This window comes from Diabrotica undecimpunctata, chromosome 1, assembly GCF_040954645.1.
Source record: "Diabrotica undecimpunctata isolate CICGRU chromosome 1, icDiaUnde3, whole genome shotgun sequence".
Taxonomy (NCBI): domain Eukaryota; kingdom Metazoa; phylum Arthropoda; class Insecta; order Coleoptera; family Chrysomelidae; genus Diabrotica; species Diabrotica undecimpunctata.
The window spans coordinates 21,110,341-21,131,658 of record NC_092803.1 but is presented as its reverse complement, the minus strand read 5'-3'; the positions used below and the strand labels follow the sequence as shown (position 1 = coordinate 21,131,658).

General features: G+C 32.8%; 1 protein-coding gene across 5 annotated transcripts in view; it reads left to right on the top strand.

The window, feature by feature from the left end:
• rdgA (retinal degeneration A) overlaps positions 1 to 21,318 on the top strand; it is a 604,783-nt gene that overhangs the window by 550,505 nt on the left and 32,960 nt on the right. For all 5 annotated transcript variants that reach the window (XM_072538847.1, XM_072538849.1, XM_072538841.1 and 2 more), the window contains exons 13-16: positions 13,670 to 13,958; positions 14,243 to 14,371; positions 14,623 to 14,821; positions 15,021 to 15,179. In XM_072538847.1, coding sequence (XP_072394948.1) covers positions 13,670 to 13,958; positions 14,243 to 14,371; positions 14,623 to 14,821; positions 15,021 to 15,179 — 776 coding nt within the window. The remainder of the gene's footprint in view (positions 1 to 13,669; positions 13,959 to 14,242; positions 14,372 to 14,622; positions 14,822 to 15,020; positions 15,180 to 21,318) is intronic.

The following is a 21,318-nucleotide window of genomic DNA, read 5'->3' as shown; positions in this document are numbered from 1 at the left end:
GGTATGCATGGTTTCAAACCTAAGACACAAGCGTCAGATATCAAATGTTATCAATCTTATACGAGGTGTGTCAAAAAATATGAATTTATCTAATATTATATTTCACAATATCAAAAATTGTTATAATAAAAAGTTATTTGGAATGAAAAAAACGTTTTTTATCGGAACGGAAGAGTTATCATATTTGTAATAAATAAAAATGATGTTGGGTACCGGTAATTTGAGAAAAATGTGCAAAATTATTTTTTTTTTTAGAATAATTTATTATATAAATTCTAATATAAGTTTTAATATAAATTTAAGAATTTATATTAGAACATAGCGTTTTGTTCCAAATAACTTTTCATTATAAAAATTTTTGATATTGTGAAATAGAAAGATACTTTATTCTTGATCAAAATTCATATTTTTTGACACACTTCGTATAAGATTTATAAAACTGCTTCTTCTTAGCCTCCAACTCCTCCTGGTTCAGGTACCCTCCACTGAAGTCGATCTTTGCTGATAAAAATTATTTCTTATCGAAATTAAAATTGACAATCGGCTACTGCTTCTCTATAATTATATTTATATTAAATAATTATTATTTATAAACAGCATTAAATTGTTCATTATAAACGATTTTTCCTAATACACTTAATAAATTTGAACAAATCAGTTTTTTAGTATTAAAAAAAATATTTTTAGAACAAAAATCGTGTATTTTAAGATATAATGAGTTCTTCAAATTTAAATTCATAATCTTACTTATTTGCAGTTTGAGTCGATTGCCATAAACAAATTTATACTCTGCATCTTTTAATAAGTTCCCATATTAATTAATATGGTTAAAAATGATTAAATGATTTTTTTGAAACATATTGTAAAGTAATTTTTTTACCGTAACAACTTTTTTTAGGTTAATTGGCTTATTCTCAACAAAAAATGTTATCAGTAAGGTTTCTCTTGAATGCATCGTTTTCGAGTTATAAACAATTTAAGTTCTTAAAAAGTGCGGGCTCGATACTCAGTGAAAAATTAATATTTTAAGTTTAGCAATCTTTAAATTAAACCTAAAACTCCATTTAACAAGATTCCCGCTAGTTTTTAATAATAACTTTATAGCACCCCATTAATTTTTAATTGTTAATAATTTAATAATTTTATAAAACTTAAATAGGACACGTTTTCAATTCCACAGATTGGAATAGATAACCGCTTGTATAGAAATCTACTTGCTCATAATTCACAATGAAATAAAAAATCTTATGAATTACGTGATTACTTGAAATTATATTTTTTTTTTTTTTTTTTGGAGGCCAGAAAACGCCTTACCATGGCAAGATAACTATACCTTATAATCAAAATCGTTTTAAAAAAATAAATTTCCAAAATACTTACTAGATAGTTTTAATTCACTTCCAATTGCAGCCCTTGCATGGAATTTTTCATCGTGTGGAAGTTTAGATTTATATCATTTGTTTACCCTAAATGTTATAACACCTTATCCGTGGTCCAGTTTTGTTTGTCTTCTAAGAATGTCTTGATGGGCTCCTAGACGAGAAGCAATTAATTATCCGTTAGTTTTCTATTAGGGATAGGGTTGTGCATTTGTCTGATTGGAGAATTTATTGCAACTGGCTGAATTACTAATGTCTATGCCATTAAAAAAAATTGCAGCCCATGCTTTCTTCACAACATCTCGTTTGCTATGATTCTGTCGTGAATTATCATAAATACATTCATATTTCTCAACAACTTCCACAAACTTGACATTAAATGCTGGATCGTCTGCCATTTTGTAAAAAAATCTGCTTGATGAACGAAACTTGTATGAGCGATATAGTTGCTTTCCAACCCAGACGTCGTGTCGCTAGCAATATATATTTTATCCCAGTTTAAGAAAAGAAGAAGCAAATTTAGTCCAGTAGAACCCTAGATGTGGCATTTATTTTCGAGCTCTCTATTTTGAATTCATGTTGGATTTTTTTGACAGCGCGGCTGGTACTTTATTTGGTCAACCCCACTCCTTTTACTGTAGTCGAAACGACAAGTACTCTTTATTTACAACACTCCTTTTAAACAATTTTCAATAATTGTGTTAAAAACTTTGACTTTTGTTTAAAAAGATTAATTAATTTTAGCCTTTAAATGTTAATAATTAACGTAACAGTGATTTTTTTATAGGAGCAGTCTTGGCTCCTACAGTTCGTAGGACCTCGTTTTTCTTCTAAAAGTTTCGTTTTTTAACCAGCTTTCTGAATATTTGCTACCTTGGAATTTAAATAAAATGCTACGGAGTTATTGTAAATGTTTATAAGCTTAACTTGATTGGTGTACCTGTTATTTGACCAGATTGAAAACTTTTAATAATCAATAAAAAAATAAGCAGTAGTGTTTATTTTTGCAATTCATATTCTAAGTTAAATCAATTGACACAACAAAATTGGTTGTTTTTGCATTTAAACCCTACACTTTGTATGAAAAGATAATATAAAAGATAGTTTTAACAACTCTGTATCAATTTGTCAATTTGTACAACCGCAGCTATCCAGATTTTATGAGAAATTTACGAGCTAAACGCAGAGATGTTTTTTAAACGCCCCAATAAAACTCTTATCGCTTAATATCGCTTACTCTAAATGGTTTTATTGGCGTTTTACGATATTAAAAACTCCGTTGTGACAAGCCTGTCTGGTCGTTTGTTCGCATCTTGCTTCATTCGTTTCCGAGAACTACAAAAGCGTCGGTGGACCTTTGAAAATTAATTTTCTTTTTCATGATTGCCCACAATAGACTCATCTAGATGAAACATACACTTGGAAAAAGTTTGAATTAACAATAATACGTAGGTATATCATTGTATAGAGGGAGAATATTTAGATTGTCCTAAAATCAACTGTAAAAAAGAGGTACTGTAATATCGATAAGCGTTCGAGGTAAGGTAGAATTTTACTTGAAAATAGTTAGCATCAAATTTGTTTTTCTAAATGATTGGCTAATATCCGCTTTCATTGCATTGCATTTTCGCTCAATTTTGGTTACCGTAGATTGTGAAAGAGATTCACGATCTGAGTGCCTTAATGAAAAAATCGGAATACTTCTTTTTGAGTCCGCATCTTATCGCCAATACCAATCATCATTAATATTTCAATCCTATCACTTTCGGTTCAATGCATGTAAAAAATGTGCAAATGATAAATTGCTTGATTAGTTTTCACGTAAACGTACCTTCTGTAAAGCGTAATCAATACAGATTTGTACTTTAATATTTCAGACAGTTTTTATCGTCAAATGAAAAAAAAAATTAAAAAATACTATAAAACATTAAAAATATTTTTGTTTTAAGGGCTTGGATTACTAATAAGAGCTGCCAGAAAATATTTTTATAATTCAGGGTCTTGGATCACTAATAAAAGCTGTTAGATACAATGTTATAAATAATGCAAGGTGTTTTTATTAGCTTATTAAAGTAGTTATATAACAATATGAAATTTAATTTATTCTTTATTTATTATTTTGTAAGTACGTTTAATGCATTTTTGGAATCATCTCAGCAAGGGAAATCTGTAAATTAAAAATAAAATGGGGTTCCGTTAACAAAAATCATGATGACGTCATCATACGAAGGTAGTTCACCCTGTATATTAAATTATAATTTAAAAAAATAGTAAATTAAAATCAAAACATCGACATGTTTCGGAAATTTCTAATACTGTTGTTTATTTAGCTAATAATGAATTTATGCGTTACTTTATGAACGCCCAGATACTAATAACAATGAAGATGATGATATAAGAATATACCTCGAAACTCCATGTCAACTATCTCTTCCTCTAACAACATTTACTCCGACAGAGGTTCGACAACAAATAAAAATACTAAATCCTAAGAAAGCTCCTGGCAATGATTTGATAACAGGAGAATTACTTCAGAAGCTACCGAGAAAAGCAGTGGTTTTATTAACAATAATATACAACAACATACTAGGTCTTCAATACTTTCCAATACAATGGGAATTTTTCCAAGTTACTACAATTCCGAAACCTGGTAAGCCCGCAACGCAAGCTAATTCATATCGCCCTATAAGCCTACTCCCAATAAAGTCGAAAGTACTAGAAAGGCTACTATTACATACAATCGAGCAAGTTGTTCCCATAAACGAAATTATACTACAACACCAATTCGGATTTAGACGTGAACACTCAACCATCCAACAGTGCCACAGAATAGCAAATATAATTAAAAAAACTCTCGAAACGAAAAAGTTTTGCGCTGGAGTGTTTCTAGGTATACAACAGGCATTTGATAGAGTATGGTATAAAGGTCTCCTCTACAAACTGAAATTACAAATAACAGACCAACTATATTTTAAACTAAAATCACATCTTACTGACCGTTACTTTCAAGTCAAAGTTAAAGACAACTACTCAAATTACCACGTCATACAATCTGGCGTACCTCAAGGTAGCGTTTTGGTCCCATTTTTGTATTTGATATTTACAGCAGACATTGCAACCAGCAATGATACCTTCTTAGCTACTTTTGCCGATGACACGGGAATCTTGGCAGCGGATATCGACCCGAATATAGCATCACAAAAAGTACAAAATCATTTAGACCAATTACAAAACTGGCTTAAGCGATGGAAGATCAGTGTTAATGCTAGCAGAACAGTACAAATTACTTTTACAACAAGAAAATCAACATGTCCACAAGTTTATATTAATAATACGCCCATTCCTATAAAACCAGTTGTCAAATACTTGCCATTGCACACGGATGAAAAACTTACATGGGCAACGCACATTAAAACTAAACGGAAGCTAGATTTTGAACTAAAAACTATGAACTGGCTATTTAACAAAAGGTCTCAGTCATCTCTTAAAAATAAACTGCTTCTGTACAAAGCTATACTTATACCAGTTTGGGCATATGGAATAGAACTATGGGGCTGTAGTAAACCTTCAAATACGAAGATACTTCAAACATTCCAATCCAAAATACTCCGTATGATAAGTAAAGCTCCGTGGTATGTATCTAACCAAACACTTCACAATGATCTGGCCATCCCATTACTTAAGGACATAATAAGAAATCACTCAATAAAATATAAAAACGCACCACTGATCACAACAACGAACTGATAAATAGTTTATTCACCCAACCACTTGCCGAAAGAAGATTAAAGAAGGTATGGCCAGAAGACCTACCGGAATAATACCACCGAACATAATACTTAGAAAACCGTTACTCGAAGGTACCTAACTAACGGTAATTTACTTACAGACTATTTACTTATTACTCTGTGTATACAGTATAGGTAAAAGTTTATGGTCGGTATGGACCTTACGTGAGATGGAGTGAGAAAGACCTGTTTAAAAAGAGAGAGGTAAATTAGGTCCGCCCTTTAAATCGCCGAACATGCATGAGTGGATATAATAAAAAAGGGGAAGTATAACGTTGCCAAACTTATTGGTTTAATTTGACTGTCTTTTATTTGTCTTTTTAGCATTTGAACAATGTTCTAAGATAATCAAATTTGGGCGAAATGGATTTAAATGGCAGCTTACTGTTTTTTATTGGGATTATGCCACAATTTTACTTTACAATAAGTGTAATATCTTCTTCTTAAAGTGCCTATCCGTTCCGGATGTTGGCGATCATCACGGCTATCTTTACTTTATTTATTGCAGCGCGGAACAGTTCAGTGGTAGTCGTGTTATACCACTTTCGTAAATTTTGAAGCCAGGAAATGCGTCTTCTTCCCGGTCCTCTCTTACCATTTACTTTCCCTTGGAGAATCAGCTGGAGAAGGCCGTAACGTTCTTGATTTCTCATTACATGTCCTAGATATTCCAACTTTTTAGTTTTGACGGTCATGAGAATTTCACATTCTTTCCCCATTCTACGCAGGACCTCCACATTAGTAACTCTGTCAACCCAGGATATACGTAAGATGCGCCTATAACACCACATTTCGAAAGCTTCGAGCCGATTCATAGATGCAACAGTCAGTGTCCATGCTTCCATTCCGTAGAGCAGAACTGTGAATATGTAGCAGTTCAATAGATGGCATTTTGTTTTTAATGATATGTGTCGACTGTTGAAAATGGTTCTCATTCTAACGAATGCTGCTTTTGCTTTTATTATTCGCTGTTTAATTTCTGTTGAGTGGTCCCATTGGCTATTTAAATTAGTACCTAGATATGTATATTGCTCGACTCTTTTGATATTCTGTTGGTTGATTGTAAGTTGAGCGTTTAGTATTGGTTTTTTACTAATTGTCATAAATTTGGTTTTCTTTATGTTAAGAGCTAGTCCGTATCTGTTGCTGACTTCTCTTATGCGATTTGTTAATATCTGTAAGTCATTCAGATTATCGGCAAAAACTATAGTGTCATCTGCATATCTAATGTTATTCAACCATTCACCGTTTATTAGTATTCCTTTCGCACAACCGTCTAAAGCTTCCTTAAATACCCATTCAGAATAAATGTTGAACAACAATGGAGACAAAATACAGCCCTGTGTAATATAACATTTTGATTTCCACTTCGGAAATTGTTTTATATAAATAAAATTTATTAATGATTCGTATTTTAAGTACGATTTCCGAATTAAAAATCTAAACATCAAAATAAGCTTATTTTAAACTCAGATTGTGCCTTATTTCCAATAAAAATAATTAGAGCACAGATTAAAGCGGAATTCTTGAATTTGGTTTCGAAAATTAGTCTACGATTTTATTATCAGATGTCGCTACATTGCGCCTATACGAAGCCATGTTAGAGTTGCTTCCTAAGGCAGAAAAGATTTATTTCACGTTCAGAGCGAGCGTTTGCGAAAGCCGTTCTGATGAGGCCTAATGGGCTGAAATACGTATAAACGGATGCGCAAGCTCCCTATACGTGAAATAAAATCTTAACTGTCTTTTCCTTTTTAAAAATAATAAACTGCATATAACGCCACAATTGAAAAAAACTTCATACAAAATTATTTGGCAACATCTCGTGTCACGTGGTCAAAGCACCAAATCAAAGTAGAGACATAGGTAAGAGAAGAACCGAGACAAGTAACTATGATTGTTTAACAGTAGTTTCAAGTAAGAGAGTACCTACATAAACAAACATAATGGCTATTATCGTTTATGTGTATATTTATTGAAGTGAAAGAAACTAATGAAGGATATATTTATTATAACTTGAAAAATAAACTCTTCTTCTCTTCTTCTACTTTTTGGAGATCTTTCGATCTGTTTAATTCTAAAGCTGCCTCTGGTTAATTTCCGTGGATCGGAGCCAGAGATATGTAAAATATCTCTTATCGGAACTAATCGTCTCACAATACTGCGACGCACTGCATACATAAAAACTATCCAATTTAGCAGTATCATAAAACAGACACAATATAATTTAACGAAAATTTTAAAAATATACTTGAATATTAAAACTCCAAAGAAATAAGACATGATTATTGAACGTAAAATCTTACGACGCGTCGAAAGATGCAGCGATTTTAAAGCTCACTGTACTTTTTACAAGTGCTTTTACGATAATCTAAATAACTTTCTTACTTAACGGTATAAACTTGATATTTTATTCATATATTTTCAAGTGAATAAGACATAAAAGCAATATTTCTCTGCAGTAAAAATTCACTTCTGTTAATTTGAAACTTTAATGGAACTACGAGAATTATTCGCAATGCGGAGGAATGTCTTTGTGATACGGATATAAAGTTTTTAAAATTGTGCATTCATATTTCCTTTTTACTGCTGCCAAATAATGGAAATAGAAAAGCCTGTATATTTAGTAACTCTAATAACTCTAACCATTACCATTCGCTTTACGGGAAATCGTGGTATTTGCTATACAGTTGTAAATAAAGGTTGTATGAAATTGGTAAAAAAAAAATAATAAGATTACTTTTTTTTTTCGTTTTTTACTTTGGTTTCGTTACTTTTTATTTAACTTCACTCCCACTTCGCCTTCCCTACTCTACAGATTAACCTTCATGTAAACGGATGAAAATTCTATCTAAGGAAGCGGCGTGATCTCTTATGTGAAATTTTACCAGCATTGACTCTAATTACAGCTTATTTTCGAAGCTTAAAGGCCAGACACCACTTCTAAATCAAAGTCATCTCATTTACCAACTTTCTTGTCTCGAATGTGATGGCCAGTATATAGGGCAAACATCGCAGTGGTTAAAACACAGAATAACGCAGCACAACGGTGATTGCAAAACAGAGTGCATCTGCAAATACACATTTTTTTTTCATATGTTGGATTTTCTAACCAGGGCTTGTTTTGAGAAATATCCAATCGTTTCCACAAACCTCGATTACTGCCACCCAAATCTGAGTTTATAGCATAAACAGGATAGTCAATGTTCTCCAAACTCTCGATTATTTCAAATAATAATGCTTTTGCCATTGGCCGATCATAATCATAGAAGATAGGCTGCTTCCATTTGTGGCAAATACCCTGGGCCATAACAACTTGCACATATTTGTGAGATCCCAGAATAATATCCCGTTTTTTATCATATTCAAACGTTGTTTGAATTTTCATTTTATTCAAATTAATTATACAGGCTTTTTCCTGTTTTTTTACCCCATAATTTTTCACGAGTCTCAAAATTATTTTTAATATTCCTAGAAAAAATATTTGCTTGTTAGAAATGTACCTAATTTAAATAAATTTTGACAATGTTTACTTGTACCTGAGCGAATTTTTACATTGGACGCCCATCTTGTTAAGGTACGAATTCCAGGCAGAGCGTATCCTTGTTTACGTAATAAACGATAAGATCGTGGTCCTCCTGCATACAGAGAAAGTGCTGAAGCCACGTCTTCAATGGACCATTGAATTTGCTTGCTAGTTTTTAATTTCTGCAACTGACCTTTAGTCAGAAAACTCTGACTTTGTTTTTTCCAGCATAATTCGCAATAGTTTATTTTCTTCTTCAAGTTGTCTAATTTTTTCTACATCTTCAATTGGACCAGCCTGAGTGAAAATTAAACATGAAACACAACAGTAACTATTTTCTTGGTTGTTACCTTCAATTTCCATGTTTACTGGGTTGTCTTTGGATACTACCGCTGGCGGCAATACACTAGAATCTAATAAATTAAATCAATAAATATTTTTTCTGGCATTGTAAGTACACTTATTATCCAATATATTTTCGACTACTTGTTTCTGCCCGGTGTTTTCTATTAGATTGTGATGCGGAACAAGAAGGGTTTTCAGTTGGTAAATAAGCATTAGGTATAACTTCTGGATTTAGTTTCCATTTTATTTCTGGATAACCTAACAATTTTTCTTTCAGCTGGTAATCAGATTCAGTAAAATGCTTTGAGCATACACTTGCTGTAAAAACGTTTTTTTTTCTTTTTGCATGCATTTCTTAACCCAAATTTTGACAAGTTTTTTTTTTCGCGGGAATGTAAAAAACCGACACTTTGATGTATTTTTTTAGTTTTTTGTTATTATTGCTATTTCAACCAACTATAGCACAATTTACCATTTTAAAAATATTGAAAGCACAATCTGCTATATTTAAGAATTTTATTCCAAAAAGCTCATCTAGCACTATATTCACTTGCGCAAACTGCATAACAAACACAACGTAAAATAAAACATTTAACATTTTGTTGTTCGGTGACATAGTCATAGAAGAGAAAGACAATGTTATTCATGCGCGTGGCTTTATCTTGTTGTTGTAGTATCATGGATCGAACAAATCATTTAGCATTAGTTAATCTTGGTCCTGGAAACTTATCACTTTTTAGATGTCTTTTACCGTTTTTACCTATAGATATGATATAAAGAATATAAAGGGAACAAGATTTTCCGATAAGAGACGTGTTTCCTGGCTAAGGAGGATTCGGGAATAGTATGGGGTCAATAAAAGCAGGCACTTGAAGAAGGTGGAAATCGTTTATTGATGATAAAAATATTTTAAAAATTATGGTCGACAGGACAACACACATTATAAACACTTTTTTTCTGCAATATTTTTTGTTATTGAACTTAAGGTTAAGAATAAACAAATTAACAGATTTAACTTTGCAACTTTATGAAATACTAACTCTTGGAAATACCCATTTTCTACTAAGTACGAAATGTAGACTTCGCAAATGAGTATCATATTACATAGAGTGTAAGGTCGCGAACTAATAAGTGGAAATGATCATCGCTTTTGCTTGTACAAACACAACTGAGAATCCAATTTCTCTAAACATAAATAGAAACTTTGCGCTGAGTGTATTTAATCCAAATATTAATATCCGTAGAGCCAGCAAATGAATCTTAGGTTTATACTTAATTAAAATGGAATATATTATTAGTTAAGGCCAAATTTTCAAAGTATGCGATATACGTATTATACGATATAATACGATATAATGTTACTACAATAATAATGTCATGAATGTATTTAAAATAATTAAGTGTTGTGGATGTAAAGTAATTTTTAAATTTTAAACATAGAAATAGTTTTTTTATATTGAACAAAGATGACAGACTGTGATAAACGGCGGGCGAACTTTCGACACCAAATTGTCTTTGTACCTGGGGTAATCGAAGGGTCAAATTTTATTATAGGAAATTTCGACACCACGGCGTAAAGCAGGTAGGTAGGTAATTAGCGGCGATGGACATTTGCACCCAAGCAGGACAAGCGGGTTTTCCCAATATTTATTGTTACGGCAGGGGGCGTGGCACTTGTGTACTTGTGACTAAATTATTTCAGTTGTAATTTATTTCTTGTTTGACGTTGACTTGTGCACGTATACGGATATTTAAAAAATGAGTTTGATAAAAAGTTCCCGTGGTTAAGATTTATTAGTGGTGGAGCATCATTCGTTCTCGAAACAGAAAGTGTTAAAAAGCGGCGAGATATTTTGGCGCTGCATCCAAAGAAACACTAAGTGTTCCGCAAAAGTGTTTACAATAGGCTGTGAGGACCTCACCATCACAAGAAGTGATTTGGTACATAATCATGAAGCCGATCCAAAAAAGCTTGAAGTAAAGATGGTAACCAATGCATGTAAAAGAAAAGCCCAAGAGGACATATCGGAAAAGCCTGCCAAAATTACAAGAACTGCTGTTGCTGAGTGTGATGCCAATTTGCTGACGGTTCCTGACATAGCTAGCATAAGAAAGAACATTTACAACTGTCGTCGTAAACTGTTACCAGGTCCGTTACCAAGAAGCATATCAGAAGTCCATAACGCGGTTAGTAATTATTCTCCTAAAACCTGTCGCAATGAAAGTTTTTTGTTTTTAAATCATCCTGAATTCAATGTAATTGTATTTTCATGCGAGACAAATATTCGTTTGTTGTGTAAATTAAAAACTTTGTATATGGATGGTACATTTTCATACAGTACCAAATATTTTCTACAAATATTTACTATACATGGCTTGGAAAATGGACATTATGTTCCTTTAGCATACTGTTTGTTAAAGGACAAATTGTCAATGACATACAAAAATTTATTTTCTTTATTAAGGTCTAAGATTTTTGAAACATTTCAATTATCATTAGAGCCAACTGAAATATTTGTGGACTTTGAAAAAGCAATTCTCTGTGCTTTATTGTATATGTGGCCCAATGCAAAAAATAGTGGATGCCGTTTTCACTTACACCAAAACTGGTTTAAAAAAATTCAATCTTTGGGTTTGGTACAAGAATATAAGGATACAAATTCAGAAATTGGAAAATGGTTAAGGCATACGTTTGGTTTAACTTATTTAAATCCAGCAGAAGTTGAAGAATGCTTTCTTTATGATTTAATGTCATATAAACCTATAAACGCAACACTTGATATATATGCAGATTATTTACTGGAAAATTACATTTTCGATAGCGCTCTATTTCCACCACACATATGGTCTAATCAAAATCCGTCTATTGCGAGGACCACAAATGCCTGTGAATCCTTTCATTCGAGATTTAATTCTTCTTTTTATTCAACACATCCTTCTATTTTTATTTTTATTGAAAATTTAAAAGAATTTCAAGTAGACACTTATGTCAAAATAAATAGTTTACATATACCAGCAAAAATCAAAGATACTACTGTTAAGGCTAAATTGGCATTTTTGGAGAAAATGATGGATAAACTACGATCCCAACAAATACGTAGGTTAGATTTTATAAAAGCTGTATCTTATCATTCCTATTATAGCAAATAAATCATTGTATACAAGTATATTAACGGTAAAATGTACAAAAATTAGGTACTAGTTGTATTATATTTAGATATTATTACAGTTATAAAGAAATAAAATGCACATTACTTTTATTAAAATAAATTAATTAATTAATTATGGTATTTTATTTATGTCGCAGCTATATTTATTTGGTGTCGAATATACCTGTAAGATAAAAACGGGAATTGGGGCTGGTGTCGAAAATTGCCATTAAATTTTAGTCGCTACCTGCTTAGTGTCGAAATTTCCTACGCCCATGATAAATTTTATCAACATTACATAACAGCATTAATAATACAACCTCATTAAGTTTGTCCCTGATGAAGGATATAACCAATGTCCGAAAGCTTGGAATAAAAATTTACAAGAGTACACGTTTCATTTTTATTGCTGCAAACCCAATATTTAATGTTTACTTCCTTACGTTGTCAGCAAATACTTCTGGTTCATTATATACAAATATATATATATATATATATATATATATATATATATATATATATATATATATATATATATACATATGTATATATATATATATATATATATATATATATATATATATGTAACGTATAGTGTATCAACGAATGGACACTAAATAGAAAAAGGAATGGAATATCCATATTCCGTTCCGTTAGTGATGATTCACCCTGTATACAAGGAAAAATTTTTATGTATGTAATTGTTGTTATTACTTACATGAAAATAAAATTAAAACTGCACTTGTTTTTTTAGTTACATCTTATCTAAAGCGTTAATAAATATGTAATGTTAAACAATAGTAAAATTTAACTATTTATATTAGACCTATAATAATTACATACCTATATCTGTCAGTTAAAGAAACAAGTATTTATAATGCATTATTTTGTATTTAACTATACGTATCCTTTTATTAGTGAAATTAATTAACTACAACTACACAGTGCTGAATACGGCTCTGATTAGAATGAATCATACATCGACAATCTAATAGCAACACGTGCCTGAGAGTTTTGGCAAAACTAATCTCCGTAAGCGCAAAAGTCCAGTCGTCAGAGAGTTGACCTCTAAAAATCATACGAACAAGCTGAATTTGCAGAGAATATTAACTTTGGGAACTCAAAAAAGATGCAAAAAGGTTTACCACTTTTACCCCCGGGCTTCCCGCTAAAACCCCCCTCGCAGGGGGTAAAAATGCAAAAAAAAAATCGATTTACCAAGAATCTGTACAAGGTAGAAAGAGATGTTTCAAATAAAAAATGTAGCTGAGCTAATTCTAAAGAAAAAGGTTTAGAGGCATTTTTTGTGTAGAATGGACCGTTCTCTTAGAAACAAAGCTTGAAGCGACCGTCGATTTTGCATGTCAGTTACGCATACAAAATCAATGTTCAATAAAATTTGTATCAGCTCGACAGTACATATATCAGTTGTATATTATATACTATTTTATTAGATTTCTATAGAATTCATCCTTGTTTCAGCCGCTTCTGCAAGCGGGCGGTCATGGAACGTGCATCACTCAGTGCCGATCAGCGAAGATCACGACCTCCAAGACAATTCCCATGCAAGTGGATGGAGAAGCGTGTAAATTAGGGCCATCTATCATTACTCTGAGCCACTTGAACAAAGCTCCTATGTTAGCGAAAAGAAAATTCGGTAAGCCGGTACCGATCCAAACTGCTTTGGACAATCTTAATGTTGGCGTCAACAAGCTGACGATGTCAGACTATGAACAACATCATTATGATAAAGATCTTCTAGCTCAAGCAGGTACTATATTTATATTATTTTTCACGTATCCTATTTCTTTTCTTCTACATCATTAGTTATAAGTCGGTGCTTTTAATATTATCGAAAACGTGGAAAATAACAATAAAATGACTTCTGAATAAAAGCATATAAAGAAAAAGGACAAACTGTAACATTGTCTGACCTCTTTAACAGTAGGTATGTTATCATACCAATCTAGATTTGAACTGTTTTAGTATCTGAATTAATTTAGTATTTCTATAGTATAGTTTGTTCATTTCTCATCCTTTTCTTCTTCTTTTTAGCAATAAATATAGGTAAAATAGAAGTAAGTCCGGGGTCTGATCTGGAACAAGTCAGGGCGATGATCAATACTATGTTAGAGGAGAATAAAGACAAGCAGATGATGTGCTCTGACTGGTGCTTTATCGATTGTAAGTATATCTCATACACAAAGTGATCAATTTGTAATGGAACGAGGTACATGAATGAAAGATGTAGAGGAAAATTTGCAGAAAAAACTTTTTAAGGCATTTTACCTTAAAGGAACTGTGATTGTGCAATAAAAACAGTAATGGGTTATGGAAATGTTACACAGTTCTCCGTTTCATTAGTATTTAATGTTAATGTTGTTTTTTTTATCATAAATGTACCATTTTTCTTATTCATTTTCTCTTTGTCGCAGCTTGTACAGCTGAACGATTTTTCCGAATCGACAAAGCACAGGAAAGTCTTCATTACGTCGTCGACATTTGTAGTGAGAATCTGTATATACTCGAATGTGGTGACGAAACGGTCCCTCCCACTCCCGAAGATGAGACTGCCAATCCATCGCCGACGTCGAACCATCAGACTTCATATAACATTCCAGAAATGCGTATAAGGTAGGCAACTTTCATTATAACTATGTATTATTCTTGATGTTTTAAGCTGGCATGTTTGTGGTTTAGTTACTGGGCTAATTTAGTACCATTAACAGTCATTGCACCGATACTGGAACCGTCGCAGTTAATGTTTCTGTGACTATTCCTCGAGAAACAGTAGTCAAGCTAAACAAAAGTTTGTTGTTTTTTTATTGTGCAGTAAAGAGGATGATCTCGATTCTCCGAGCGACCATCCTCCGCTTTCCCCCAGGAACGTGGACTCCCAAGAGGAGTTCACCACCAGCCCCGACGAAGGCATCCCCATAGACAATCAGCAATTGGCGCGTGTCTCGTCAGACGCCAGTATGAAAATTAGAAGGTACATTAATATAGTTTTAGCTCTCACACACTTGTACACTAAACCCTTGATTGAGGTTGGATGAGAGGTGCAATATTAGATGTAAGTTTGTACAGAGTTTTTAGATAAAGAAAGTAAAATAAGAAGGTTGTACCTCTCGGGACATTTTGTTAGCGTAAGTTTAGATATATTGGTTGGAGAAAATTTGATTTTGTTTAATTTTATTTACCCCAAGGAAGTTTGATTTTGTTGGTCTTAAGAAAGGCTTTGACTACATGATTTATTAAAAGGCAACACTGAAGAGAACTCTATAATAACATTTCAAAACGGAACCTACTTTATTAAAGATCAGTTTTAACAGAAATGTATATAAAAATAGTTTAGTTTTTTTACAGTAAACTTATCTATTTTTTAAACATAATCAAAACGATTGACATCGTCGATTTTTATGTCGAAAACATAATAATAATATTTCCATTCAGTGCTAGTCATAGCTTTTTATTTAAATGCCTTTAAATTTGAAATGTAGATCTCAAAGATTATATAAGACTTTCGTTCCAAAATTTGCGGTTTCTGAATAATGCAAAGAATCGATTTTAATAACAGAAACAACAAAATTATTAGTCATAGAACGAAAGATTCTCCGGATGATCTTTGGGCCTTGTAGAGACAAGATTACAGGAGAGTGGAGAACAATATGGAGAAGAAAACATAGTAGGTTATATCAATTAAAATCGGATAAGATGGGCAGGACATGTACTGAGATCGAATGATGAAATATTACTAAATCTTTCTGAAAAATCACGATGGCAGATCAGTCGGCCGTCCAAGAAAAAGATGGAAAGAAGCATAACGAGTGATCTACTTATGGGGATACAATAATGAGATGCACAACACCGGCAAAAGTGGAGAAAAATAGTAAATGAGGCCAAGACTCACTTAAGTTGTAGATCCAAGAAAAAAAAGTTTGATTTTTTAAAATAGTAGGAAAGGTTTTGTTTTAAATTTCTTAGAAATCTATGGAGGAGTAACACTGAGTCGCAAGCCCTCATCTTTTGCCATACTGCTCATCCATAAATCCATCCGATACACCAGCCTGTAAATTACTACCTTTTAGAATCTTTGTTTTCTGGCTATAGCCTGAACCATCTTCCGCTGGATAATTCACAGTGAAGTAAATACGATTGCCCACTTGACCATCTGACCGACTCAGATACATTGGATTTTAAGTATCTACATAGAAAAAAACCACATAAAGTAAAATTAGAAAATCTTGGTTACCAATTTATCTGTAACCGTCGGATAATTCCTCTAGCCGGAAAAAGAGTATTTAGATATGCTTGCGTCCCCTATCTTGCTGAAATATTATGTTTAAAAAAATCTTAAATCGTTTAAATACCTTTGACCTGATATGAAATTTTTCTTCCTGTTCATTTCTTATTTTGAACACAATCAGTCAAAATATGTTTGCAGACAGTCTAGAAGCATTGCAACGCTTAGTAAATAGATTACATCAAGTCAGTATCAAATATGGACTACAAATGAACGTTAAGAAAACCAAGTTAATGATTATTTCTAAGCAACATACAGTAGGAAGGCTAGATATCGAGGGAAAACAAGGAGAAAGAGTAAATAACTACAAATATCTGGGAACCTGGGTAAATGAAAACAATGTCCAAGGTAGAGAAATAAGGAAACGCATTGAAATTGCAAGACAAGCATTTATAAAAATGAAAACAATGTTTGTCAATCGAAACCTTCCTCTGGATCTGAGGATAAGAGCCTTAAGATGCTACGTGTTCTCGACTTTGTTGTATGGAATGGAAAGCTGGACACTAAAAGTGGATAACATAAAGAAGTTGAAATCATTTGAGATGTGGTGCTATAGAAGGATTTTGAAAATACCATGGACCCAACGAGTTACAAATGCAGAAGTGTTAAGAAGGCTACAAAAGGATTGCTAGGTCATAAAGCACATCAAAACAAGAAACCTGGAATATTTAGGCCACATTACCATAGGTGCGAAATATGAGATATTAAGGTTCATAGTGCAAAGTAAAATCAAGGGTAAAAGATCCAAAGGAAGACGAAGAATTTCCTGGTTGAAAAACCTAAGAGAGTGGTATAGTTGCAGCTGAGTAGATCTTTTTAGAGCAGCCGCCAATAAGGTACGGATAGCTGTGATGATAGCCAACCTCCAATAGGAGAAGGGACTAAAAGAAGAAAGAAGTCAAAATATACTAATACTATATACTATAACAACAAATTTACTTGTCTATTGGACTTACTAACTGCCTTGGATCATGCACTTGGAAACCTAAAAAAAGGCTTAAAGAGTAGGTAATATCCAAATATCATTAAAGAGTAAGACGATTGACGTATTATTGACTATTGACTATTAAAGAGTAATGTGTGTTCCAATTATGCCTTCTTCTTTTTTCTTGGTTCTACAACTCAAAGTGAAACTTGGCCACGTTTACTATTTTCCTCCATTCTTGCCGGTCTTGTGCAACAATCTCCCATTTTTGTACCCCCATCTTATGTAGATCGCTCGTTACTGCATGTTTTCATCTTTTCTTGGTTAACTAACTGTCCTTCTGCCATCGGGCCTCTCTCCAGTACATGTCCTGCCCATTTTATACGATTTGCCTTGATGTATCGTACTATGTTTTCGTCCCCATAGAATGCTTGGAGTTCCTTGTGATTTCGTTGTCTCCACTCTTCTGCTATCTTGTCTCTACAAGACCCAAACATCGTTCAGATCTTCCGTTCTAATACAAATATTTTTTTTGTTTCACTCTGGTCCAGTGTCCAAGTCTTCACTTCCATTATAATGGGGCGAATTACAGTACGAAGCGAATCTTCTTCTTCCATCTTGTATGTAGGCTTTAAAGCCTGTTTCTTTTTCAATATTAACCTCCTAAATTGTTTAAATTATCGCACCATCTTTTTCTTGGTGTGCCAATATATCTTCGTCCGTTTGGTGACTTATATCGTGCTATTCTTACTATCCTATCCTCTGCCATTCTACTGATGTGTTGGTTCCACTCCTGTTTCCGTTTTGTCACCCATCCATTTATGTCTTTTATATTGCATGCTCTTCTTATGTTTTCGCTTCTCTCCCTATCCAACAGACTTTACCCTGATATTCGTCGGAGTATTTTCCTCTCTGTTGCTTCTAGTAGTCGTCTCGTTTTAGATGTGTCAGGTCTTGTCTCCACCGTGTATGTTAATATAGGTCTAATTGCTGCTTTATAGATTCTTGTTTTTGTGTCTTATCTTAGGTGTTTGTTCTTCCAGATTGTGTCGTTAAGGCTTTACTTGCTTTTAAACTTTGTTGTGGTAGTTCTTCTTCAACATCTCCGTAACTAGTTATATCTATTCCCAGATATCTAAACCTTGCTTCCTGTTTTATTATTTTCCCATCAATTTCGATTTTACATCACAGTGGGCATTTAGATGTTGTCATACATTTGGTTTTTTCTGCTGATGTTATCATATTGTATTTCTTGGCTGTTGTATTGAAGATGTGTGTTAATCTTTGGAGCTGGTTTTCTGTCTCGGCGATTAATGTGGCATCGTCTACATAACGTAATATTTGGATTTCTTCTCATTTTGTAACCATGAGCTTTACGTACTGCTTGTATTATTTCGTGCATTATTATATTAAAAAGAAGTGGCCTTAACGAGTCACTCTGTCTGACTCCACTTTGTACTGGTATACACTGTGTTAGTTTTCCATTTATGTTTGTCTGTATTCGATTATGGAGGTAGATGTTGTCGATGGTTTGTATAACATTGATTGGTATGTTTCTTTTATACAGTAGGTGTAAGACATCTTCGACTTGGATGCGATCGAAAGCTTTTGTCAGGTCTATAAAACATACATATGCTGGTTTATTGTACTCAATGGTCTTTTCTGTGATTTGTCTTTGCACAAATACAGCATCTACGCAGGATCTTCCGGATCTGAATCCTTGTTGTTCATATGATAAAGTTGTTAGTTTATTGATTTTGTTGGTTAGGACTTTTTTGGTAAGCTTAAGTGCGGTGTTCAGTTGATTTATACCTTCATACTTGTTGGGGTCTTCTTTATCTCCTTTCTTTAACATTGGTATTATTATACTGTTTCTCCATGCGTCTGGTATCTTGCAGTGCAATATTAGTTGTTGTATAAGTTTTATCATCTCTAGGGTTATACTTTCTCCTTCGTGTCTTAGAAGTTCGATGGTGATTCCGTCTGGTCCTGGTGACTTTCTATTTTTAAGTGAATTTATGGCTATCTCTACTTTCTGAAAACTGATTCTTTCGTGTCTTAATTTGGGTACGTTATTGTGTTGATTAATATTTTCATTTCCTTTTAAAAGTTCCGTCAGGTATCTTTCCCATTCTTTTGCTGGTATGTTACTGTATTTCTTTAATTCAGCCATTTCTTTCCGTTGGTTTCTTACGAAGCGGATTACGGAGCGAATTATATTCCAATTATGTACGAAGTTAAATTATTAAGATCAGTATTTCAAAATAATATTTTTAATGATTTAACGTGATGTCTTTTCTCCCCAACTTATGACTCTCACGTGAAGGACGACTTTACAAGGTTCGAAACATTTATGGAACAGTACACTATGATGATTAAAAAAAAGACATGTGCGAGCACTTTACCTTATATTGTTATTTATTAAAAAAAATATGTTCCAATCCACAAATCTAATTTTGTTACTGATATGCACAACTATAGAATTGAAATGGTATTGAAAGAAACAAGTAAAAGTTTGCATCGAAATTGGTCGAGATGTAGTTTAAGTTTTTTTTAAGCCAACATTTTAGAATGCATACAATAAGCAGTTTTATACTCAAAACTCAAAAAAGTGTTGAAAAAATTATGACAAAAAAGAAGGAAATTATATATTAATGAGTATTTCAAATTCATACCAACCAAAAAATCTTAACAAAAGCTTGAAATGTCCTAAAAATAGGCTATCATCTACAGAGTAGATCTTAGTAAATTATGATCAAGAAGTGTTGATGCCTTAACGTAACTTAAATAGATTTTATAAGTTTGATTTTTTGTTTCTTTGGATTATGTTTTCCACAATTCTTTTGGAATTTTTTCCTTATTGGGGGTTATGAGCCCTACCCTCAAAAGGAACAGTTAGTATAAGTTTAAAATAATAAAATGATCTTAACTACGAAGGTATAAGTTTTTTCTTAGTTAGTCAACTGAAGATGTCCATGTGTTTTCTGTTTAAACTTACAGATTAGTAACTAGAATCAAGTATGGTTAATATAAATATAATATAATGTAGTTTCGCGCTTTTTTAGTTGTAGAATTGGAATAATATGTTTGTGATAAGTAATAACACATGTTCCATTTCTTCATTATATTTGTTACATTTGTCAAAACCTTCATAGTAATTCCTCGCTTCGATGTTTTCATCTTTTACTAAAAAAAACTATAAATTTTAAAGATCCCTAATGTATCAATTATATTCTATTTTATTGTAAGTATCTTGCATAAGTTTTACTTATCTATTTTTTTGCTATTCTTTCCAGTCTTAGGTCCTCCCAAGATCTTAGGTCTTTCCAATTGTGGTGTTCTAGCGGTTTTTTTATTTAATGTATTTTATTGCCTTTGGTCTTTATTTTCTTCTTTTGTTTATTTTCGGTCTGCAGATATTCCGATCTTCGCCACATATTTCGTCCTCTTTTTTGACTAATCTCTTACCTTTGAGTGAAAGGTCCTCTAATGACTTATTTTTATTTGCTGAATGCTGTGCATGCAACTTGTAGTCTTTCTCTAATTTTCTCTGATTGTGTTGATTTCGTAAAATGAGTCATCATCATTATTCTGACTTTACAAGCCTGTGTGGGTCCTAACTTCCTCGAGAATTTCTCTCCAGTCGTCTCTATGCATCGCCTTCCTGCTTGGTCGGGCATTCCTCTTCTTCTATGACCAATGGGTCTATCAAGGAACATTTGACTGACAGGGAGTCAGTTTTTTCTATTTACATTACATGCCGTACCCACCTCAGATGTTCTATATGTATTTTGTACGATATCTGATCACTCCATTGTTGTTGTCATGCATATGTTAGGACTTTAAGGTTTTCAGAAGGATTGGCTCCAAAATAGCATCTATTGACGGTAGTATTATTTTTAG